Below are 25,118 nucleotides of genomic sequence, written 5' to 3' on the forward strand. Positions count from 1 at the left end.
GACTAAGCGGCCCAGAGGTTGAAAGAGAGGGACTGGGAATTGTTTTTGAGTTGGCTGAGAAGGTGGTTTGACTGCAGGGTACTGCTGCTGCTGCTTCTTGAGGGCTAAAGGCGGAGGTCGGAGCTCAGGGGACAGGAAGCAGGCTTGGGAAGCAGCCCCCGATCCAGGCGAAGATCTTTGATCTTTGATTGACAGCCTGGGCCCGCCTGCCTTCCTGATTCCTCTTCCAGGGCAAAGGTCACGCAGCCAGTTTGAACCTCCTTCTTTTTTTTTTCCTTTCTCAGCTCAGTTGACCCTATAAGGCAGGTCAGCGTTGCAAAATCGAAAGTCGCCCTTCCTCTAACAGGAACTCTTCTGCAAATAGTTCTGTGAACCAGACCATTCCCGGGAAAGATGGCAGGGAATTCGATATTGCTGGCTGCACTCTCTGTCCTCTCAGCCTGTCAGCAAAGTAAGCGTTCTGGGGTGTGTGTGTGTGAGCGTGAGCATGTGTGTGTGAGCGTGTGTGTTACAGGGAGGGGGGAGGGTTTGTGTTTGTAAGCGTCCTGTTGTGTGTGTATGTGTGTGTGTTACAGTGAGGGGGGAGGGTTTGGGGTTTGTAAGTGTCCCGGTGTGTGTGTGTGTGTTGGAAGGGGGAGGGTTTGGGTTTGTAAGCACCCTGGTGTGTGTGTGTGTGTCTGTGTCTGTGTCTGTGTGTCTGTGTGTGTGTGTGTTGGAGGGTGAAGGGCTTGGGGTTTGTAAGCATCCTGGTGTGTGTGTGTCTGTGTGTGTGTCTGTGTGTGTGTCTGTGTGTGTTGGAGGGGGAAGGGCTTGGGGTTTGTAAGCATCCTGGTGTGTGTGTGTGTGTGTGTGTGTGTGTGTTAGAGGGACGGGGAAGGGTTTGGGGTCTGTACTCACTTGCTGGGGGCCTGTGGGCTCTGCAGAACACCCAGGATCACCAGGAGACAGGCGAAGATTTAGAACATTCTGGGGGTTCGTTCTCTCTAAGCTCTCCCTACGAGGCCATGGTGGGCCCTCCAAGCCCAGAGAGTCTGCATCATCTGTGGTTACAACCCACAGCCCTCTTTGACTGAACCTGGGCCAAGTGGGCTCTAAATATTAATTAGGAGTGTTCCAAAGGGAACATTGTACCTTGCTTACAAATCATGGCTGTGATTTCTCAAGCCCTGTGTTTCTTAAATAAGCTGCCTAGGGCAGGTATGATTATCAGGTACACACACACAAAAAGTTCCTGCAAAAATATGAGCTTCAGATTAAGCAGTTCATTCTAAATTTTAAAGCGCCTTCCCATTAGGATTATTCAGTATCCTGATCGCCTGCTTGAATAGAGGCTTTTTCTCCTCTGGGGTCACTTTTGCTCAATTCCTATTATTTTAGGCACGTGCTTCCTTAGCATGCAAACTGGGGGAAAGTGTCTGAGCCTTGGCAAGCAAGATTTCTTTATCAAGTCACCTTTGTTCATTTCCCCCAGCGTGCTTGAACCAGGAAATGGGGCGGAGTCGTGGACTGCTTGGCCCTGAGCTCCAGAGGCACAATGGTTTAGGACTGAGTCCAGCCTGCACGCACACCCAACAGGAAAACCTGCCAGCGAGTCTGTTTTTGTGAATTTATGAGGACATTATACTTTAAGACAGTTTGTGGTTTGATTGACCTCTTTTCTACAGTAAAGTAAACTGCAATAATGCCAACTAAGCATCACTTAAGTCTGAAGCTCTGGTTCACATAGACCCACACATAAGCACTATCCACCCCATGTGTGCCCAGGTCCCGGCCCTGAAGAGGGCACAGAGGCAGGTCCATGCGTGTCCCCAGGCTGACTCCGCCTCTGCCTTCTCCACGGAGAGGCTCTGTTTGCTGGCGGGTGCCAGGGACAGCGTGAATTGCAGTGTGACGTTCAGGCAGCTGGGCTGGGAAGAGGAGACTGGGCCAGTGGTGGTTGGTGGTGGACCGGGAATGTTTAATGACGGTGGACAAGTGGAGAGGGGTGGGAGAGAGAACAAGGAGGAAGGGAGAGAGGGAGTTGGCATGAAGAACCAGACTCATTGCTTAGCCGAAGCCTGGGGTTTACGGAGATGGACAGCACTGGGCTGTAGCAGAAGCAGCGCAAGGCTTGGACACAGACTCACAACCTCTGGCCCAGCCACTTACAAGCTGGGTGCCCTTGGCCAGGAAATTCTGTCCTTCAGGGTCTTCAGCAAAGAAGGTTAGACAGGACCCTGGGAGGGGGTGCCACCAGGGTGCGTGGTCCAGCGTCGGCACCCAGCGTGGTCATTTCCCTTGGCCGCTTCCCCACAGAGAGGCGTTTCTGGTGGATCGAGAGGCAGGCGTGTGGTGAAGAAGTCCAGCTGCGCCTGGCAGGGCAGTACGAGAGGTCTAGATTCACTTTCCCCAGCACACATGTGTCACCCTGGAGAGAGCGAGGGAAGGGAAAAGACAGTCAAAGCCAAAGGAGCTCATTTTCAAGTAGTTTTTAAACAACTCACAGGAAGGGAAATAAAAAGGAAGCGCTCTGGAAAAAGGGGTGAAATAGCCTTTTCACCCTCGTCATGTTGCTCAGTGACAGCCACGGTCTCTCTGAAGGCCCTGATGTGAGACCCCCTGGGACTGGAGCTGGTGCAATGGGGTCCTCCTTCCTGAGGGTGGACAGGGTTTTTTGACCCCATGACTGTAGCCCGCCAGGCTCCTCTGTCCATGGTGATTCTCTAGGCAAGAATACTGGAGTGGGTTGCCATGCCCTTCTCCAGGGGATCTTCCCAACCCAGGGATCAACTTCAGGTCTCCCACATCGCAGGCAGATTCTTTACCTTTTGAGCCACCAGGGAAGCCCATAGGGAAACGATTGCTGATATAAATCTAGAAGCACAATTTCTTTGTTTCCATTTTACAGGTGGAAACAAAGAGACTTGACTCCTGTTTTCTCTGAGGCTGTGGACCAAGTTAAAAGCAACAGTAACGAGGTCCAGGATGGCCAAATCTCAGTTTTCCCCTCCATAGACAGATTTCCAGCTGATGCCGTGAGCCATTGGTCTCTCCAGATTTATGATGCCTTGACAAGGCTTAGCCCAGAGTTGGAAACCATTAATGCCCAATCCCACTCTTATTTTCACTCTGCTCTCCTAGACTTCAGTGATATGACTACAGTCTGAATGAGAAAGATGCCAGTCCTAAGTGTCTACACACTTAGATGTTCAGCTATAGCTTTTAAATCCTGCTGCTGCTACTGCTAAGTCGCTTCAGTCACTTCCGACTCTGTGCGACCCCATAGACGGCAGCCCACCCGGCTCCCCCGTCCCTGGGATTCTCCAGGCAAGAACACTGGAGTGGGTTGCCATTTCCTTCTCCAATGCAGGAAAGTGAAAAGTGAAACTGAAGTCGCTCAGTCGTATCCGACTCTTTGTGACCCCATGGACTACAACCTACGAGGCTCCTCCATCCATGGGATTTTCCAGGCAAGAGTACTGGAGTGGGGTGCCATTGCCTTCTCCTTTATTTGCAGGGCTATCAGGACTTAGAAGCTATAAGGTAATTCTGAGGGGAATGAAGGGGAAGGGTGGTGGCCAGCTGTGAGAACCTTACTTGACCAGGTCCAATATTTACTGACTTCTTGTTAGAGAGGAGGTTGTACCTTGCGTCAGGAGGAAACACATAGTCCCTAAGCCTGTCACACAGTGAGACACTGGAGCTGCATACTGGGTGTGGAAAAGAAAATTATGTTTAAAACATGAGCAAGTAGGAAATGGATATTGAGGTACTGAAGTAAGGGGGGCCAGTGTAGTGTTGGAGAGAACTGGTAAGAAAGTGAAACTGGAGGAAATAATTTGAAGAGAAATAAAGAGACCCCAGAAGTTAGTTCAGGGGTAAAAAAAGAGAGAGGACAAGTGGTGATAACTGTAGACAAGGAGGAAGTGTAGGTCTAAAGGAAAGAAGATTATAGAACTGATCATCAGAAGCAGGTGATTCCAGGCATCAGGGCTTGATAATCTAATGTATTTTCCATGCAGCAAATGAAGGATGAGAAAGTAATAATTATTTCATAATAGGGAAACTGAGTCATATAGGGAACCATCATTCCCAAGTTTTCTTGTGACCCCCCCCTCACCTCCTGCCCTCCTCATCTCCAGGCAATTACTGATATGCTTTAAGTCACTGCAAATTCATTTGCATTTCTGAGAATTTTGTGCAAATAATCTTATACAGTAGTACCTTTTTTTTGAGGGGGCAGGGTCTTGCCTCTTTCATTCAGCATAATTTTTTTGATATAAAACCTTTAAATTATTGGTCATTTGAGGGAATTTGATGCATCACCAGTGTATTACACTTGCACCGTCAAACTTGTAGCTTCATCCACATTAACTGGTTTGCTTTCATGACCTTGCTGAGGAATCAGCTGTTTCTGCAGAGGTTCAAGAGAAAGGCCCTTTGAGACGTGTGTGTAGCTTCCTTTTGTATATCCGCAAAAGCTTTCTTCACTGTTAACTTTTTCATCATTCACAGTGTTTCTCTCCTTAAGATCGGTGGTAGCTAGTTTTGCTTTATCTTTAACCTGAAAGCTTTCTTGGTTGACTGTGTGGAGTACATGCCTGGACTTCTGCTCTCTTAGTTTGTCCTTGGCCTCTGATTCTCGTGAAGCTTTTCAAGTTCCAGGTGACGCCATCTGCACGTGCCTCATTCTGCATAACTGTTCTGAGATTCACCCATGTTGTTTATTAGTAGTTCATTACTTTTTATTGCTCAGCAGTATCTTGTTGTATGGATACACCACAAATTGTTTATCCACTCACTTGTTGATAGACATTTATGTTAGTCAGGGTTCTCCAGAGAAACAGAACCAATATGATACACATACACACTCTCACACATCTGCTTTAAAAGATTGGCTCTTACAATAGTTGGGGCTGGAAAGTCTGAAATTTGCAGGATCTGTTGCAAGACTGGAAATTGCAACAAGAAATGATGTTGCTGGGACTTCCCTGGTGGTCCAGTAGTTAAGAATCTGTGCTCCAACGCAGGGGACATGGGTTTGATTCCTGCTCGGGGAACTAAGATCCCACATGCCACATGGTGTGGCAGAAAAAAGAAAAAGAACTGATGTTGCAGTCTTGGTCCAAAGGAAGGCAAAGCTCTCTTCCTCTTTGGGGGACCTCAAACTTTTCCCTTAGGGCCTTTAACTGAATGGGTAAGGCCCATGCCAATAGGCAGGATAATTTGTTTTATTCAAAGTCTACTAATGTAAATGTTCATCACCTCTGAAAAATTATCTTCACAGCAATATCTGGACTGGTGTTGACCAAACAACTGGGCACCATGGTTAGCCTTGTTGACGTATAAATTTAACCGTCAGCAAGCTGTTCCTGATTTTTAGCTATTACTGTGTACAAGTGTTTCTATGGACATATGATTTCATTTCTCTTGGGAAAATGTTGAGTTGTGGACTGACTGAATCATATGTTCAATATATGTCTAACTAAAAAATTCCAGATGGTTTTCCAAGGCAGTTGTACCATTTTACATTCCCGCCAGTGATGTATGAGGATTTCAGTTGTTTTGTATCCTCATCTGTCTGTCTTTTTCAGTTGGTATGATCCAACTTTTTAAATTTTTGACATTTTAATAGGTAGGTCGTGCATTTTACTAATGAATAATGATGTGCCGCATTTTTAACATTCATTCCTTTTTTTCTTGCAGGTTACTTTGCTATGCAGGTAGGAAAGGCGAGATCGAAATACAAAGTTACGCCCCCAGCAGTCTCTGGGTCACCAGATTTTGAGAGAATATTTCGTGCACAGTGAGTAATGCTTCTCCCTTCCGGAATATGGACCAGCCACATACATAAAATTCCTAATTAGGGGAGAGATGCGCAGAGAAGATATGCCATTATAACAAGCTACTCTTTATGGCCAAGACCCTTCTCAGGATCCTTGAGGCTTGAAGTAGTCAGTGTATGGAGTTTCTACCCACCCACAGTACAAATTGAGCTGATCCATTCATGGAAAAAGCTGGAATCTTGGAGGAGGGACTACTATATGTTTCTAAATATGACAGTTTGGTCCAAGAGCCTGGAGGGGTCCCCCTGAGAGTTCAGTAGCCTCATGTTGGATTAGTTATACTGTCCCTTTTCTATCTAAAATCTTTATTTCTTCTTATCCACTTTGAAGCAGAGGCAAGTCAGTATTATCCTCTGCCAATGGACCATTTCCTAAACCCAGAAACCTGCAATAATAAGGAAGCTATTTCATTGTATTCCTAGCATTTTTTTAAAAAGATCATCTTGTGCTCCTTGTTTTCAGATCCACACAGAATGTTTCACCATGACTCTGCCTGATGCAAGATGCTAGGTCTCCCTTTATATTTAATTCCCCCAACCAAGTGCTTTTAAAAATGTTGCACATATCACCATTTATGCATTGCTTGATTCTTTTGTTAATACTTTGGGAATTTTCAACTTTGTTTATAAGTGAGGTTGGACTATAATTTTTCTATTTTTGTCTGGTTGTTGCTCATTTTAATATCAAGATTATACTAGTCTCACAGAATGAATGAGAGAATTATTTTCTCAAAGAATTTGAGTCAGATTGGAAGAGTGTGTTTCTTCAAAGTTGTTAGAGTTTGCCTATAAAATGATCTAGACCTGACTTTTTTGTGTGAAAAAAATTTAAACTATGAGATTTGATTTATATAATGATTATGGAATTATTCAGGCTTTTTATTGTGTCTTGAATAAGTTTGGGTCAGACTTGGCTCTTGAGCTGACAACATTGGTCTCTTGTCCATCAAATTGCTCCAACGAGCATGGTACACACTATTTCCTAGGCTTAAAAGTATGATGAATACCACTGGTAGTATAAGAGATGCATAGACATGCTTAAATTTTTTTTTAATGTGGTAAGAATGTGTAGCATGAGATCTACCCTGTTAGCAAAATGTTGAGTAGATAGTACGTTACTGTTGACTAGAGGTACAATGGTGTACAACTCTAGATTTTTAGAGTTATTAATCTAACATGGCTGAAACTTTATACCCAAGGTATGACTTTAAATAACATTGAAATACATGATAAGGAAGTCATTTCCATTACCTTTGAATCTTTATTATTATTATTTTTTAACCTTTGAATCTTTATATCAAGTGGAGAGTATTAATTTGGTGATGATATGCCCCACATCCCAAAAGTAATATTTATTTTTTTAGCAAGGTAATATATGTTTGTAGTCTGAAAATAAAGTGAGGTTACAAACCTTATCAGTTCAGATTAGTCGCTCAGTCATGTCTGACTATGCGACCCCATGAACCACAACACGCCAGGCTTCCCTATCCATCACCAACTGCCAGAATTTACCCAGACTCATGTCCATTGAGTTGGTGATGCCATACAACCATCTCATCCTCTGTCATCTCCTTCTCCTCCTGCCCTCAATCTTTCCCAGCCTCAGGGTCTTCTCAAATGAATCAGTTCTTCACATCAGGTGGCCAAAGTATTGGAGTTTCAGCTTCAACATCAGTTCTTCCAATGAACACCCAGGACTGATCTGCTTCAGGATGGACTGGTTGGATCTGCTTGCAGTCCAAGGGACTCTCAAGAGTCTTCTCCAACACCACACTTCAAAAGCATCAATTCTTTGGCACTCAACTTTCTTTATAGTCCAGCTCTCACATCCATGACCACTGGAAAAATCATAGCCTTGACTAGATGGACCTTTATTGACCAAGTAATGTCTCTGCTTTTTAATCTGCTGTCTAGGTTGGTGATAACTTTCCTTCCAAGGAGTAAGCATCTTTTAATTTCATGGCTGCAGTCACCATCTGCAGTGATTTTGGAGCCCCCCAAAATAAAGTCAGTCACTGTTTCCACTGTTTCCCCATCTATTTGCCATGAAGTGATGGGACCGGATGCCATGATCTTAGTTTTCTGAATGTTGAGCTTTAAGCCAACTTTTTCACCCTCCTCTTTCACTTTCATCAAGAGGCTATTTAGTTCTTCTTCACTTTTTGCCATAAGGGTGGTGTCATCAGCATATCTGATTTCTCCCAGCAATCTTGATTCCAGCTTGTGCTTCCTCCAGCCCAGCATTTCTCATGATGTAGTATGCATATAAGTTAAATAAGCAGGGTGACAGTATACAGCTTTGAGGTACTCCTTTTCCTATTTGGAACCAGTCTGTTGTTCCATGTCCACTTCTAACTGTTGCTTCCTGATCAGGTTTCTTAAGAGGCAGGTCAGGTGGTCTAGTATTCCCATCTCTTTCAGAATTTTTCACAGTTTATTGTGATCCACACAGTCAAAGGCTTTGGCATAGTCAATAAAGCAGAAATAGATGTTTTTCTGGAACTTTCTTGCTTTCTTGATGATCCAGCGGATGTTGGCAATTTGATCTCTGGTTCCTCTGCCTTTTCTAAAACCAGCTTGAATATCACAAAATTTATAACAACAAATAATTCTCCTTATCTCCAGTCCATCCTCAGAGACAGCCATTGGCACTCCTTTTTTTTTTCTTTTTTAACTACTTTTGGTATTTATTTCCGTATTTCTGAATACTATGTGTTCACTGCTATTTATTGACTCAGAAATTTTAGACATTATCAATTGATTTCCTTTTATGGAAGAAAAAATTTCATGCTCCTCGGTTTCTTCTTTTCCTCACTTCATCCTTCCTGTAAAGTTATATTGCTTCATCAAGTTAAATCAATAGCCAGTGTTTATGTTATTGTGATTAAGTAAATAATGTTCAAAGCTGAATCAAGTAGTTTACTATGATTACCTTTCCTTCTTGTATAGTTTTTTGTTTATGTTGGGTTAATATTTGCCTCTTTATTTGCTTGCTTAGTTTCATCTCCATATCTTTAGCAGAGCTGAAAATCTCCTCTAATACATTTAAAAACATTAAGTAATACCTTGGAGTTTGATTTTTTTTTTTTTAGTCATTTGTGCTTGAATTTGTGCTTGGAGTCATTTCTGCTTGAATCTTCCATTTTTCTGCTCCAATCTGGAGGTTATACTTTAGGTCTGTTACATAGCTGTTATCCCAGGATTTCCTGTCATTGTCCTAGGAATTTCCCTTGTACTCTACTGATTTGGGGGCTTCCCAGGTGGCGTGAGTGGTAAAGAACCTGCCTGCCAATGCAAGAGATGTAGGAGACCCTGGTTCTCCCCTGGGTTGGGAAGATCCTCTGGAGGAGGACATGGCAACCCACTCTAGTATTCTTGCCTGGAGAATCCCACGGACGCAGGAGCCAGTCAGGTTACAGTCTGTAGAGTCGCAGAGTCAGACACGACTAAAGTGACTTAGCACGCACACTACTGATCTGGATCCTCCGTTTCCTGGATTTCCTATTAGGCTATTTATTTTTTATTTCTTATTTTGGTGGAGTACACCCTTTAGGCATTTTCTGAAAGAAGGGGAATGGTAGGTCTTGACATTTCTGAATATGCCTTTATTCTGCCTCATAGTTGTTTGATGACTTTGTTAGGCATGTATTTCTATGTTAAATATCCTTACCTTAAAAAAAAAATCCTTACCCTCAGAATTTCAAAAACCTTGTTTCATTGTTATCTGATTTCCACTGCTGTTGTCAAGGTGTTCTGTGCTGTTCTGATCCTTTGTTTGGAAACTGCAGAAGCTTGAGGGTCTTGGCCTGATCCCTGTCCTGAGATGTTATGGTGCTGTGCTGACTCAGCCAGAGGTATTTTTCTTCACAGTTAGTCACTCAGTCATGTCCGACTCTTTGTGATCCCATGGACTGTAGCCTGCCAGGCTCCTCTGTCCATGGAATTCTCCAGGCAAGAATACTGGAGTGGGTAGCCATTCCCTTCTCCAGAGGATCTTCCCGAACCAGAGCTCGAACCCCAGTCTCCTGCATTGCAGGCAGATTCTTTACCGTCTGAGCCACCAGGGAAGCCCCTATGCTGAGCCCTAGAGGAGACTTTTTGTAGCCTGAAAACTCATGCCCTTCTGTTCTTGAATATTCTTCTATATTATTTACCCCTAAGTTTTGTCTTCTTTTCTCCATTCTTTCATTCTTAAAATATATATAAGTTGTAAGTTGACCTCCTGGACTGTTCCTTTAGTCTTCTTTTATCTTGAGTTTTTCATCTTCTTGTGCTTTTATTCTTTCTGGGAATTCCTTGAACTTCCAACTCTTAATTGACTTTTTTAAACAAAAATTCAGATATGAATTTAATTCTTAAGAATTAATTTTTGTCCTTTGATCTTTAGTTCTTATTGCAGTCACATCATTCCTTTCTTGTTTCATAGATGCAGTTTATTCTCTTATATCTGAGGATTTTAATGATACTGTTTTAAAATTTTTCCCTTTATCATTACTGTTTCTTCCAAGTTCCTTCTGTCTATTCCAGCTATTGTCTTTAATTTTTATTTGCTATTCATTCATTAAGTATCTTTCGAGCACCTCTGTATATTAGGTACTATTTTAGTAGCTTGGGATATGATACTCAGACAAAGGCTCTTGCCCTTTTGAAGTTTATCTTATAGCCAAGGAAGACAGAAAATAAACAATAAAGAGATAGTAACTTAAGAAAAGAATACATTGTGCAATAGAGTGCTAAGTGTTTAGAAATACAAGAAAAAGCATCGCATGGGCACGTGGGTGTGGGTTGCTGGGGTGGGTTACAATTTGAATAGGGTGGTCAGTGTAGACCCGATGGATAAGGTGGCACTTGAGCAAAGACTTAAGCACATGAAGGAGTTAGCCATGTCAACATGTAGGGAAGATGCTTTTGAGACAGAAGAAATAGCCAATGCAAAGCTTCTAAGTGGGAATGTATCTGGTGGGTTAGCAAGGAAGTTAGTGTGGCTAATGGTCATCTGAGTTAAATTCACCTGTTCTGGTCCATTTTAGTTCACTGATTCCTAAAATGTTGATGTTCACTCTTGCCATCTCCTGTTTGACTACTTCCAATTTGCCTTGATTCATGGACCTAACATTCCAGGTTCCTATGCAATATTGCTCTTTATAGCATCGGACTTGATTTTCATCACCTGTCACATCCACAACTGGGTGTTGTTTTTGCTTTGGTTATGTCTCTTCATTCTTTCTGGAGTTATTTCTCCACTCTTCTCCAGTAGCATATTGGGTATCTACCGACATGGGGAGTTCATCTTTCAGTGTCATATCTTTTTGCCTGTTCATACTGTTCATGGGGATCTCAAGCAGTTAACAGCATCTAATGAGAACATGACAACTTTCTATTTTCATACAATTACTTATTATTTCATACTTAATTTGTTTTTATACTTATCTTTTATTTAGAAAGTGGTATTCTTATATCACTACCACAAATGGGAACAATTTCATTTTTTCCTCACTTGTTTGAGTGAAAAAGAAGTTGAGATGTATGGCAGAAACCAACATATTGTAAAGCAGTTTTCCTTCAATTAAAAGTAAATAAATTTTAAAAAGTTGATCCATAGAAAAATAATGAGTATAGTAGTAGTGTTCTTGCCTGGAGAATCCCAGGGATGGCAGAGCCTGGTGGACTGCCATCTATGGGGTCGCACAGAGTCAGACACGAGTGAAGCAACTTAGCAGCAGCAGCAGCAGTAGTGGTTTAGTTGCTAAGTCATGTCCAGTTCTTGCAACCCCATGGACTGTAGCCCACCAGGCTCTTCTGTCCATGGGATTTCCCAGGCAAGAATACTGGAATGGGTTGCCATTTCCTTCTCTGGGGATCTTCCCAACCCAGGGATCAAACCCAGATCTCCTGCATTGCAGGCAGTCTCTTGCATTACAGGTGGATTCCTTACTAACTGAGCCACCAGTGAAGCTGGTAAGAGTATATGGATAGGCTAAATTTTTGAAAGTAATATATTAATGCTTGAATTTTGGGAGATACTATTTATAAAAATGATCATGGGAGGAAATTCTGCATCTTCCCACTTTGTCTTTCATGATCTGATCTGAGAAATTCCTGTTGGGGAGTGTTGGATTTTCAGCAGGTTAAATTCTTGGGCCACTTCTGGTTCTATGTTTGTTCACATCATTTTCACAAATTTGATTTTCTTTCAAATTATTTCTCTCTTCTTCCTTTTCTATGTCTGTACTGCTCTTGTCCTAGAAATAAAAGCTGGACACCATTTCCAAATATTTCTCTTAAGTTCCTGTTCAAAATAAATATCCAAATTCAGTTTCCTTGTCAGAGGTGTTTTGTTTGATTAATCATTGCAGAACAGAGAGGGGTTAAAAAATAATCACGGCAAATAGAAGGGGAAAAAGTGGAAGCAGTGATAGATTTTATTTTCTTGTGCTCCCAATTACTGCAGACAGTGACTGCAGCCATGAAATTAAAAGATGCTTGCTCCTTGGAAGGAAAGCTATGACAGACCTAAATGGCATATTTAAAAATAGAGACATCACTTTGCTGACAAAGGTCCGTCTAGTCAAAGCTATAGTTTTTCCAGTAGTCATCTATGGATGTGAAAGTTGGACCATAAAGAAGGCTGGGTGATGAAGAACTGATGCTTTTGAATTATGGTATGGAGAGGACTCTTAAGAGTCTCTTAGACTGCAAGGAGATCAAATCAGTCAATCATAAAGGAGATCAACCCTGAATATTCATTGCAAGGACTGATGCTTAAGCCCCAATACTTTGGCAGCCTGATGCTAGGAAAGATTGAAGGTAAAAGGAGAAGTGGGCGGCAGAGGATGCCATGGGTAGGTAGTATCACTGACCCAATGAATATGAATTTGGGCAAACTCTGGGAGGTACTGAAGGACAGGGAACCTGGCATGCTGCAGTCTTGAGGTCTCAAAGCATTGGACGTGACTTAGCGACTGAACAACAACAAAAAATAATAGACAATATTAGAGTGGGGGTGGGAGATTTGGAGCCATGGAATACCATCATGGGCACAGTAATGTGCTGCAGTCCATGGGTTCGCAAAGAGTGGGACATGACCGGGCGACTGAACAACAACAAAAAATAGTTGTCTTGGGCTCTCTTGGAAGGGTGAATGAGAATGGTCTTACTCCCTTCCCTGAATTTCTTCTTGGATATTCCAGAGCACTAGCCCAGTTCTGGCCTTAGGTTCTAAGATTTAGGATGAACTTGACCAGATAAGAGTAGTCTCATTGCTAGTGAAGCCATTTCAGCTTTTATCTGAGGTGGTTAGGGCAGAAGCCCCTTGGGTAACCAGTTCATTCCCAAGCCTACTTGGCTCCCTGTTCTCTTTCTCAGGGGAGGCTCCCTTGAGCTCTGCAAATCCCCACGAGGGCACGCGAGTTCTTTTCCGGTGCTCCTGGACCAAAGCACTGAGCCCCTTCAGTCTCCTGTGAAGGTCTCGTGGCCTCGTCAGTAACAGAAATGCTGCCTTTCTTCCACTCTTCCTCTTGCTGCTTTGCCCTAAGTGTAGCCAAGAAGAATTATGACTAATTCTTTCTTTGAGTGGAACAGGACAACATCTCATAGGAGGTATTTCATGGTTCCTCTGACCACCCCTGAAGTGCCCGTTTCCTGTCCGAGGGTCACCTCAGATTGGATATTTGTCAAGTAGAGATGATTATTATGGAGCCAGTTTACCCGAGTCACTAGACCAGTTACTAACCCCTTCTCTAGAGACCCCCCCTTCATTTCCTCTTCCTTTCCTCCAGGGAGAGAATTCGGGGTGACTCTAGAGTTTTGCACCCTTTTGCCAGAATACATTCTTTGAAATTGTGAAAATAGCAACTATAATTTCACTGAGGACCATTTCTTCATGTTATTGCTAAGCTTAGAAAAGTCTTTCTAGTCTAATTTGAGCACCTTGATCCCTTTAGATTAAAGGCTTTTCTAAATCTAAAAAGTAGATCCAAATAATAAATTAATCTTATAATTTAAATATATTTCCTCTGATTCTATCCTCACTGGAAGAGAAGAACAGCTGCTGATGACCTCATTCTTTTTCATACACTCGAGGATCATTATTAAATGTCTTTCATCTTCTATATTTTGAAGCTAGGTAGCACAAATTCAGCTTTTTTTTTTTTTTCAATCATTAAAATATTTGGTTGTTCTCTTTAGACTGAAAAAAATGTTCATGTTGTTTCTAAACCTGGAGCCTAGGAACGTATGTAGTATTCCAGCAATGATCCCATCAGTTCTGCATAAGGCAGAAGAATTGCCTCTTATTTCCATCTTATATATACCACTATTTGCTTAAATGCTGAATTATTCAGTTCCTATTCCCAGATTAACTGGCCATAAGACAAGAGTAAACCCAATCATCATGAACCTGGGAGGTCTTTAGAAATATTATTCTTTTCAGACTCTGTTACAGTTCTCTTTTTTATTTTCCATTTTATTAACTTTTTATAGTCACTTTGAATTCTAATCCTGTTAGAAATTAAAATTATTGACCATAATGCTTGTCTAAAAACCACGGGGAAAAGGAAAATTCACAAAATAGTAATTTTTCAAATGTTCTGTAACAAGATTTTAGTAATGAGTCAGCTCTTATGCAGGCATGACAAAGCTGATACATAATAGACAATAAACACAGTTCCATCCTTAGAAGTGTACTGATCTTAGACATCAGCTGAAAGCACAGGCTGTACTTATCCACTGAGTTATAAAGGGCTTGAGATCTCCGAGATGAGAGAATGACTACATGAGGAGCTTTTCAAACTCCATCCTCCTCTAAAGCCTACCTGTATTTGTCACCTGGGGCCGTGGTAAAACAAAATGCCACAGCCTGGGTGGCTTCAGTGACAGGTATTTATTTTTTACAGTTCTGGAGGCTGCAAGTCTAAGATTGAGGTTCTGGCTGCTTCTGTTTCTGGTGAGAGCTTTCCTCTCTTGGCTTGACGTGTCCTCACATGGCCTTTATTAGAGAGACAGCGTGTGAGGGGGAGAGTCTGCCAGTGTCAGAGAGCTCTTCGTGTTTCTTCTTATAAGGACAGCAATCCCGTTGAATCAGGATGCCACCTTTGGACCGCATCTAATTTTTCTTAGGTCAAATACAGCGCCCTAGGGATTTTGGGCTTCAGCATGTAAACTTTGGAAAGACGCAAACATTTAGCCCCTACTACCAGCAGACAAGAATCCCATGGAGAGAGGAGCCTGGTAGGCTACAGTCCATGGGGTCCCAAAGAGTCAGACACAACTGAGCAACTTCACTCACTCACTCACTCACCAGCAGACAAACAGCTTCCATCCCACAAGCTGGGAGATTCTCAGGCAGTCAGGGGAAGAGAAAGTGAAAGTTGCTCAGTCGTGTCCAACTCTTTGTGATCCCATGGATTAAACAGTCCATGGAGTTCTCCAGGCCAGAATACTGTGGGGAGCCTTTCCCTTCTCCAGGGGATCTTCCCAACCCAGGGATTGAACCCATGTCTCCCGCATTGCAGGTGGATTCTTTACCAGCTGAGCCACAAGGGAAGCCCCAAGGGATGAGAGGCAGCTAGAATTTGGATGAAATGCAAGCCTCACTTCTTCATCTCCCCATGTTGTTCCTTAGCCGCAGCTAAGTGAATCACTGAAGTGCTGGTAGGATTCATGCCCTCCTGTCGTCAGCAACAGTCTCCTAATGGGGTCCCCATATCAATGGTTACTTGACAAGGGACAATTTAGATAGTTACGGATCTAGATAAAAAGATATCTCTGACAACCTCTCATTCCCAAGCCTTTTCTGAGCATATCAACCTGTTGCTGTGACCACCCCCACCCTCCCCAGCCAGTATAATAAACCCAAACACTTCTCAGGGTCAAAAGCCAGCAGATAAAGGCTGGATCATCTACTAATAGCGCAAGTAGCTTATGGCAGTGTGCAACCTAGGAGTTTCAGAACAAGTCATCAAAAGAAGGATAAAAAGGAGCAGCAAAAATCTTGAAGGAGGGATGCCTCCTTTAAGTTGCCTTGCCTTGTCTGCCTTTTATTTTTAAAAATAAAAATACTATAAACATAAGGGCTTTCCTTGTGACTCAGATGGTAAAGAATCTGCCCACAGTGTGGGAGACCTGGGTTTGCTCCCTGGGTTGGGAAGATACCCTGGAGAAGGGCATGGCAACCCATTCCAATATGCTTGTTTGGACAATCCCATGGATAGAGGAGCCTGGTGGACTACAGTCCACAGGGTTGCAAAGAGTCAGACACGACGAATGACTAACACACACACATTGGAAGCATGGAATTAGAAGTGTTCTCTTGACTGTTCAAGTTTTGCCCTTTGCAAATGGTTCAGATTTTTCTAGGAACAAGTTTGTCATTAGCAAAGATTCACATTGAGTGTTCATGAGAAATCTCTCAAACAGCAAAAATATTCAGCAGTGTTTTAGGCCAGAGATTTCCCAAGTGATGTATATACACTGAGGGGGCGCACTAAGGAATCTGCTGTGGGAGTGAGGAAAATATTGGAGCTTCTATTTATATTTGCTCTTAAAATACCATCTTTTAATTTCTATGTGTTTTATAATGTATGTGATACTCTTTTCCAGTCGAATGTATTAGCTGTGCTGATGGACCAATCCCATATTCCCAGGGGCTTAATGTAATGGAACTTTACATCTTGCTCACTGTCAAGGCCTCCATGGGTGTTCCTGGTTGGGTGGCCTTCCACATGGTCATTTAGGGGCCACGGCTTCTTCCATCTCAGTGTTTTGTCTCTGTCCAGGTGCTCAGGAGTGCTCTCCCTTCAACCAGTGTGTGGGGCAAGGGGGCTTGGCACACCATCTACTTAGCCGTCTGGCTCAGGAGTGATGTATTTTATTTTAGTTTCTTTCCATTGGCAAGGAGTGGCCCCATCAAAATCCCAGGAGGCTGGGAAGTGTATCCTTGACCAGGCAGCTACCACACAGCACCAACGTCACATCATCCTTGCTGTCAGCCAGCGCTCTCTGCTGCTGCAGGCCACGTGGATATTTTTTATTTGATCAGGGTTGTCCAATTTGAAAAAGTCAGAGACTGGGGTTTTAGGCACTGTGCCAGAACCCAATATGTGGTGAGCTTTGTAGTACCTACACTTGATGATGGAGACAGGGCCCAGACAGTCCTTACTTCAGAACTACGTTCATTGTTCCCAGCCCTTGGGTCCAGGCAGCCATCTGCAGTGGTCACGTGTCCTGAGGCCCCAGGTCCAGAACGCCTTGGAGTTGGGGATGGACCATGAGAACTTTCAGTGGCTTTGACCATTCACTCTCCACAGACTCCATCGGCCCATCCTCTAGGGTGACCAACTCTTCCCAGTTTGCCTGGGACTTCCCCAGTTTCAGCACTCCGGTTTCTGTGTCCCAGGAAATCCCTCAGTTCCAGGCAAATCAAGACACTTTAGCTGGGATCGTCCTGGTTTTTAAATCAAAGACGCACATTCTGAAAACCTCTTCAGTGCGGGGCACACCAGCATGGCTGGTCAGCTTACTGTCCTTCAGCAAAGATTCTTTCTGTTATTACCCCAGGTGGAATCTGAGGCTCAGGGTGACATCTGCCTGGAACAAAAGAGAAGCATGTCCCTCATGGGATGCTTAAATATCAAAGTGCACAGGATTATAGTGCAAAAAGGACTCTCACCAGGGAATATAGTGGACAGACTTGTTTGCCCCTGGAGTGGACACGCAGGAAGGGGGCAGTCCAGCAGTGGTCAGAACCACTCTGTTCCCGTGCAAAGGGAAACTGACACAGCTGCTGCCAGCCGATTTCTGCCCCATTTCTGTCCCTTAGGAGGTTTTCCTGAGTATCTCTTGTAATAATAGATCTGCCTTCATGTCCAAAAAGAGACCACCAATTATTTTCATTTTGGTTTTCCTGTCAATGTGACTGTAATTAGTCACCGATAGGATTGTGAAGAACACATTTTCAGAGTTTGGTCCCCCTGAGTTAAACAGCATCTGTGGACAGCTCGCTGTGAACGAGCTGTCCCGGGACACATCCAGGCATGGACCACTTAACCTAGCTGTGGGGTCTGCGGAGGCCCGCAAGTGATGGTAGTCAAGGATGTGGTCACATGGTGAAGGGGATGCGAGAAGTCAGACTGAGCAGCTAGAATGGGATTCCAGTTATTTCAGGGCCAAGCAGTACCTGGTGTCTTCAGCAGGCAGCAACTGTTAGAATAGCAGGGTCCCAGGCTGGCTATCACAGGTGGTGCTAGTGGTCAAGAATCTGCCTGCCAATGCAGGAGACACAGGGAAGTTGAGTTGGATCCATGGGTCGGGAAGATCCCCTGGGGAAGGAAATGGCAACCTACTGCAGTATTCTTGCCTGGGAAATTCCATGCACAGAGGAGTCTGGAGGCCTCCAGTCCATGGGGTCGCAAAGAGTCAGATATGACTGAGACAGACAGCACAGGTTGGCTGTCAGAAACTTCTTTTCAATCTCTGAAAGATGGTAGTGGAAGTGAACAAAGCCTCAGGGCTTAAGGCAAGTCAGAAAATGAGGGATCGGGAGAAAAGTACAATGAGCGCCCCAGGGACATGGGGTCAGGGTGAGCCCAGCAGATTCACGGCTGGAGTCTCATTCCTTCGGAGAGGAGGGTGCAGAGATAAGCTGCCCCAACACTGCAGGCTCTGCCCTCCGGGAGCACCGCCGCAGCGACGCTCACATCCCTGCCCGAGCCTCCATGGCTTCCGGTCGCCTCTGCTGCTCTGGGCCTCAGCACCCCTTTCCCCCATCTTCTCAGTTACTCCCTGGAGTGCCAGGGCCGTGGGCAGGGACAGCCCCGCTGGCTGGTGTTCGACGGGAGGGGCCGGGCCACCACCCTGCCCCAGTGAGTGCGGGAGCCCTCCCAGGTTCTAGAACCTTCCATGACTGCTCTTGGGTGCTCTGTGGTCTGGGGCCGGGGGAGGTGAGGGCGGTGGTTCTCCGCAGATCTTTGCCACTTCTGTCACCGGAGGCACAGCACTGCTGGCGTCTGGAGTCTCAGCAGTCCTTTCACGAAGACCGTCCTTCAGCTTTCGGCCTGCTCTCCACTCAGGGGTGAAACCGGTTCCCTGGCTTAGGTGGGTGTGGGGGAGACCCTTGAACATATGTTCGTTCTCCTCTTTCCTCACCCCTTCTTGCTCAGAGGCCCTCTTCCTCTTGTAGATGAGACACCAAAGTGCTGGTGCCTCTCGGCACGTGTGGAAGGATGCCCACAGGGGCCACAGACCCGAGAGGTTCTGTCGCTACAGAGTAGCCTTTTAGATAACACCATCGCTCTACCCCATGTGCCCAGCCAGGACCACTAGTGCAGTGGAAAAAAACCTTCTAAATAGTCAAGATTTTTATGAAGAATAAAATGGACTGCCTTCAAGGGTGATTTAAAAAAAAAAACTCATTGTGGCTTATTTTGAGTCATTTTGTGGAAAAACTTAAGCATTAAATTTGGAATATTGTAAGGTGTTTTACTCCCTGGGAGGAGGGCAGTATTCTTGCCTGGAGAATCCTATGGACAGAGAAGCCTGGCGGGCTACAGTCCATGGGGTCACAGAGAGTCGGCCAGGATTGAGGGGCTAAGCACAGCACCGTAAGATGTTTTACAAGACAATATAAAAGGACTGTGGAGAAGGCAATGGCACCCCACTCCAGTTCTCTTGCCTGGAAAATCCCATGGATAGAGGAGCCTGGTGGGCTGCAGTCCATGGGGTCCCTACGAGTCGGACACGACTGAGCGGCTTCGCTTTCACTTTTCACTTTCATGCATTGGAGAAGGAAATGGCAACCCATTCCAGTGTTCTTGCCTGGAGAATCCCAGGGACGGGGGAACCTGGTGGGGTGCCGTCTCTGGGGTCCCACAGGGTCGGACACGACTGAAGCGACTTAGCAGCAGCTGCAGCAGCATAAAAGGACTGTAACCCGCCAGGCTCCTCTGTCCATAGGATTTTCCAGGCGGGAATACTGGAGTGGGTTGCCATTTCCTTCTCCAGGAGATCTTCCGAACCCAGGGATTGAACTTGGATCTCCTGCATTGCAGGTAGATTCTTCACCGACTGAGCTACCAGGGAAGGTTCTAGATAAATGGACCATTGTGTTTTGTTTCCAAAAAGGATCACAGAAACATCCAATGAGTGTGGAAAATAGAGCATTCTTCTGCTATTATTCTCTTATACTTCACGAAAGACAGGTCTATGGATTTAGCTGAGGAAAAGGAAGTGATTTTTAACATCGCTGTAATTATTCTGACCATTCACATTTATAAAGTGTCTTTTCGGTTAGCCTACTGCAGCGACCTACATTAGTGAAGAAGCAACCATCACAAGCAAAATAGTGCCAGGAGCGGAAAGGGCAGCAAGGCAGATCTCCGTTTTTCCCCGAGTGTGAGAAAGTTGTGGCAATGATTCATGAGGGTGTCAGTGTCAGACTCTGGAGGAGACATTCCTTAGGTCACTCTGTGGGTCTTTCGAGACTTTAAAGACAGCAGGAGAAAATGAAGAGGAGAGCTTTTGACATTTGTATTCTGCATTTCTGATGTGCCAGGGGGTCTGATGATTGCTCCCTGGCTCTGAGAGAGATGAGTGGGTGACTTCACTGTCGTCATTGCCGGTGCGGGGTTAGAAAGGTCCACTTGTGCTTCTGACTCTGCACCGGCAGTGGGCTTTATATGAGCACTGAGTTATGCAGTTAATTATGCAGCTTTCTTACCCAGCTTTAAGAGGTGGTTGAATGATTATCAGGGAGTTTTTTCTCATGTAGTTGAGTCAAAAACTAATAAGGTTGAGTTGACCCATCTGCGATTTCCTGTAGATTTTATGGAGAATGAGGAAAGAATTACACTTTATAACTATTCATTGTTCTTTTTTTGTTAGAGGTTTTCTTTTCAGATTTATTGAGGTATAATCGATAAATTAAAATTGTAAGATATTTAAAGTATACAGCATGATGGTTTGACACACATATAATTTTTGAAAGAATTTCCCCCATTGAGTTAATTAACACATCCGTTACCCTTTACATATTTACTCTTTTTGTGAGAACACTTAAGTTTTACTTTCTTTTTCTTTTTTTTTTTTTAAATTTTTATTTTTCAGTGGGTTTTGTCATACATTGATATGAATCAGCCATAGAGTTACACGAATTCCCCATCCCGGTCTCCCATCCCCCCTTCCCTCTCCACCCGATTCCTCTGGATCTTATTATTGTTCAGTCACTCAGTTGTATCCGACTCTTTGTGACCCCATGGACTGCAGCACATCAGACTTCCCTGTCCTTTACCATCTCCTGGAACTTGCTCAAACTCATGTCCATTGAGTCGGTGATGCCATCCAACCATCTCCTCCTCTGTTGTCCCCTTCTCCTCCTGCCTTCAATCTTTCCCAGCATCAGGGTCTTTTTTAATGAGTTGGCTCTTTGCATTAGGTGGCCAAAGTTTTACTTTCTTAGCAGACTTCAATTATAGAATAAAGTGTTATCAGCTACAATCACCGTGTTATATATTAGATCCTCAGACCTTATTAATTTAATAACTGAAAGTTTGTACCCTTTTATTAGACTCTCCCTATTTTGCCCACCCTCAGGCGTTGGTACTCACGATTCTATTTTCTGTTTCTGTGAGATCACTTTTTTTTCTTTTTTTTAAGATTCCACATATAAGTGGTACCATGCACTATTTGTCTTTCTCTGTCTGGCTTATTGCACTTAGAATAATGCCCTGCTTGTTCATCTAGGTTGTGGCAAATAGCAGGATTTCCTTCTTTTTAAAGGTTGAATAATATTCCATTGTATATATGTATATCATATTTTCTTTATCCATTCATCCACTGCTGGACACTTCGATTGGTTCCATATTGGCTACTGTGAATAACAGTGTAACGGAGATGAGAATACAGAATTCTTTTCAAGATAGTGATTTCATTTCCTTTGGATATTTGCCCTGCAGTGGGATTGCTGGATCATATGACAGTTCTAGTTTTAATTTTTTGAGGAATCTCCATGCTGTTTTCCATAGTGGTTGCATCAATTTATGTTCTCACCAACAGTGTCTAAGGGTTCTCTTTTCTTCAAATTCTCGCCAGCACTTGTTCCTTGTCTTTTGATAATAACCATTTAAAGAAGTGTGAGGTGATATCTCATTATGGTTTTGGTTTGCATTTTGCTGATGGTTAGCACTGTTGAGCACTTTTTCATGTACCTGTTTGTCATTTATGTCTTTGGACAAATGTCTGTTCGGGTTCTGTGCCCATTTTTTAATAGGGTTCTTTGGTTTTCTCTGCTCTTGAGTTGTATGTATTCTTTCTATATTTTGGATTGTAACCCCTTATCAAATTTGTGGTGGGCATGTATTTTTTTCCCCATTCTACCGATTGCCTTTTCATTTTTTTGTTGACATCCTTTGCTGTGAAGAAGCTTTTTAGTTTGATTTAGTCCCACTTGTTTATTTTTGTTCTTGTTGCCTTTGCTTCTAGTGCCAAATCAAAAAAAATAATTACCAAGGCTAACATCAAGGATATTTTCCCCTAAGCCTTTTTATACAAGTTCTATGACTTTTGTTGTTATTGTCGTTATATTCACTGGTTTGTTGTACTTTTTTAGATTCCACCCATAAGTGATATCATATAGTATTTGTTTTTTTCTGAAGACCTCCCTTTTACATCTCGTATATGTCTAGTGGTGATGAACTCCTTCAGATTTTGTTTCTAAAATTCTTTATCTCTCCTTCAATTTTGAAGAACAACTTTGCAGGGTAGAGTTTTCTTAGTTGGCAGTTTTTCTTTCAATGATTTGAACATATCTTCCCACCCGCTTCTGGCCCACTGAGTTTAAAACTGTTTCATTGCTTGTGATGGTCCTGTAGGACCTGTGAATGCAAGCCTCATTTGCTATCAGAGTTGGGTAGTTTGGGAGCCTGTCCCTCAGGGAGCAACTGCAAAATCTAGGGTGCCAGATGTGTGTGCAAACTCCTTCTGGACAGATGCTGGCAATCTCGTTTTATCAGTGGAGTGAGTTGAAGGCAGTAGGTAAGGCAAGTGCCCATCGGCTCCCATGGGCTCCAGGGAGGATCTCATCTAGCCCCCGGATATGTGCTAAACTAGAAGCAGGGTCTCCAGGCACCAACTTGTAAGTATGCAGGCAGACCCTCTCTAGAGGGAGACTAGAGACATGACTTTTTGCCTACTTCCTCTGCACTGAGCCCCAGATGGTTAGCTATACTGAGTGTTCATGTACTCTGTAAAGAAATGCTTCTTTGCTTGCTATAGTCCTGTGGGTCTCATGGACGCAAGCCCTGTGGGGTTGCATTTGGGGGAAACCAGCCCTCAGGTGGAAGCCTTTAAACTTGGAGTGTGAGATGTGCAGTCTAACCAATTTGCTCCTCAGGGAGAAGCTTGGGGTTGAGGATTTCCTCCTGAATGTATGATGCTGTGATAGAGGTGAGGAGAGTGTGTCTCAGCTTCTCTTGCTTGTTTCAATGTAGCTTTTTTTGGCTACACCATTCAGCTTGCAGGATCTCAGTTCCCTGACCAGGGACTGAAGCTGGGCCACAGCAGTGAAAGCCTGGAACCCTAACCATTAGGCCACCAGGGAACTCCCAGTTTGGCTGTTTTCTTATTTGCCTGATGTATAGGAGTCATTCAGCTGGTTTCAGGATTTCTCTCAGAGGGAGTTGCTCTGTGTGTATCTGCACATTCATTGCATCTGTGGGAGGAGGGAAGTTTAAGAGCCTCCCATGTTAGCATTTTGGTCACAAAAGGAAACAAATCAAAACAAAACACTCTCCCCCTCCCCCGCCCATTGAGGAAAGAAGAGGGAAAAGAGAGAGAGAGAGAGAAAAAAGAATCATTCAAGGTGACCTGGGTTAGAAGACTCAGCCTTTAAGAACCAGAATCAACTGTTTCTTGGTCATTTGCCTTGTAACCTTACATACTCAAGCTTTAAGACTTAAGGATCCTATATACATTCTTACAGGAAGGATGTAGGATCCTTTCTAATCCTGTAGTCTATCACTCTTCCACCAGGATCGATTCAAGACCTTATTACACATTACGTTAAAGCTTTCTTTTACCTCGTTGTGATATTGTCAGCATAGAGCTCAGCCAACCTAACCAAGATCACTTGGGGGCATAGCACAGGAAGGAAGATGAATATAATTCATCTTTTTTCCTTTTGCTAGGTGCAGATGAATTAATTATAGTTCCCTGATAATGATTGCCTTTTGCTTAAAATAGTATCAAAATTTCCACCCAAGTCTTCTATGAATAGAAGCAATTTAACTTGACATTAGGACAGAGCTTTGGGGTCTGGAGATGACACAGACTTCCTCTGATTCTCTGGGAGGCGTCGTCAGCTTGGGTTCTCAGTCTTTAGTTTTTTCCTCCATAAAATGGGAATGAAATATGCTTCATTTGTTTCAGGAGGTTTTAGGGGATTTCTCTGAAAACGATTTAATACAATGAGCAACTCAAATGGAAGGCACGGGATGCAAGAGAATTCTGGGCAAGAAATCCATTTAATATGAACGAGCTATTTACTGGGTTATTTAGATAAACACAGAATGATCTTTAGGCTCAGAATTGGAACCATCTCTAGGCCTGTCTTTCAGAAAAGCTATAATTCATTTCTACTACTGGCGACTTACAGGTAGAAGACTGATTCTTGGCCCTGCTCTGAGGTTTGAAAAATGTTTGAGTCTCATCTTGAAAGACTAGAGGTGCAGATGGTTAAGAATCTGCTGGTAATGTGGGAGAGCTGGGTCTGATCCCTGGGTCAGGAAGATCCCCTGGAGAAGGGAATGGCTACCCACTCCAATATTCTTGTCTGGAAAATTTCACGGACAGAGGAGCCTGGCGGGCTACAGTCCATGGGTTCCAAAGAATCGGATACAACTAAGCGACTCACACTTTCATTTGAAAGACTGATTTTACCTATAAGGACATTTATGCTCTTTAGGTTAATTCTTGTATTATTTTTGTAAGAAGAGGCTGGACATTTACCTCTAGGTGAAAATCACTGCTTTGGTGTATAGTTTTCTCATGGAATAACCTGCATCTTTATTTTTTACCTGCAGGCAAAACTGTGTGGAGTTTTATCCAATATTCATAATCACATTGTGGATGGCTGGATGGTATTTCAACCAAGGTAAATTTAAAAGACAACTCTGTTCTCATGACGACTGTGATCCTTACAGCCATTAAACAGCAGATATTCATCTACACATCTACCGATCCTGGAAATTGTTTTAAGCAAAAGAAGCACTGTCTGTTTGCCTCAAAGAGCTGTGTGCTACAGATA

At 43.6% G+C, this 25,118-nt stretch overlaps 1 protein-coding gene across 1 annotated transcript in view; it reads left to right on the plus strand.

Annotated features, from left to right (window-relative positions):
* Window positions 1-270: 270 nt before the first annotated feature.
* The window catches only part of MGST2 (microsomal glutathione S-transferase 2), a 28,840-nt gene continuing 3,992 nt past the window's right edge, over window positions 271-25,118 (plus strand). Inside the window, exons 1-3 of the mRNA XM_065904193.1 lie at window positions 271-451; window positions 5,686-5,785; window positions 24,895-24,965. Of these exons, the coding sequence (XP_065760265.1) occupies window positions 394-451; window positions 5,686-5,785; window positions 24,895-24,965 (229 nt within the window). The 5' untranslated portion in view covers window positions 271-393. The remainder of the gene's footprint in view (window positions 452-5,685; window positions 5,786-24,894; window positions 24,966-25,118) is intronic.

This window comes from Muntiacus reevesi, chromosome 13 (assembly GCF_963930625.1).
Source record: "Muntiacus reevesi chromosome 13, mMunRee1.1, whole genome shotgun sequence".
Taxonomy (NCBI): Eukaryota; Metazoa; Chordata; class Mammalia; order Artiodactyla; family Cervidae; genus Muntiacus; species Muntiacus reevesi.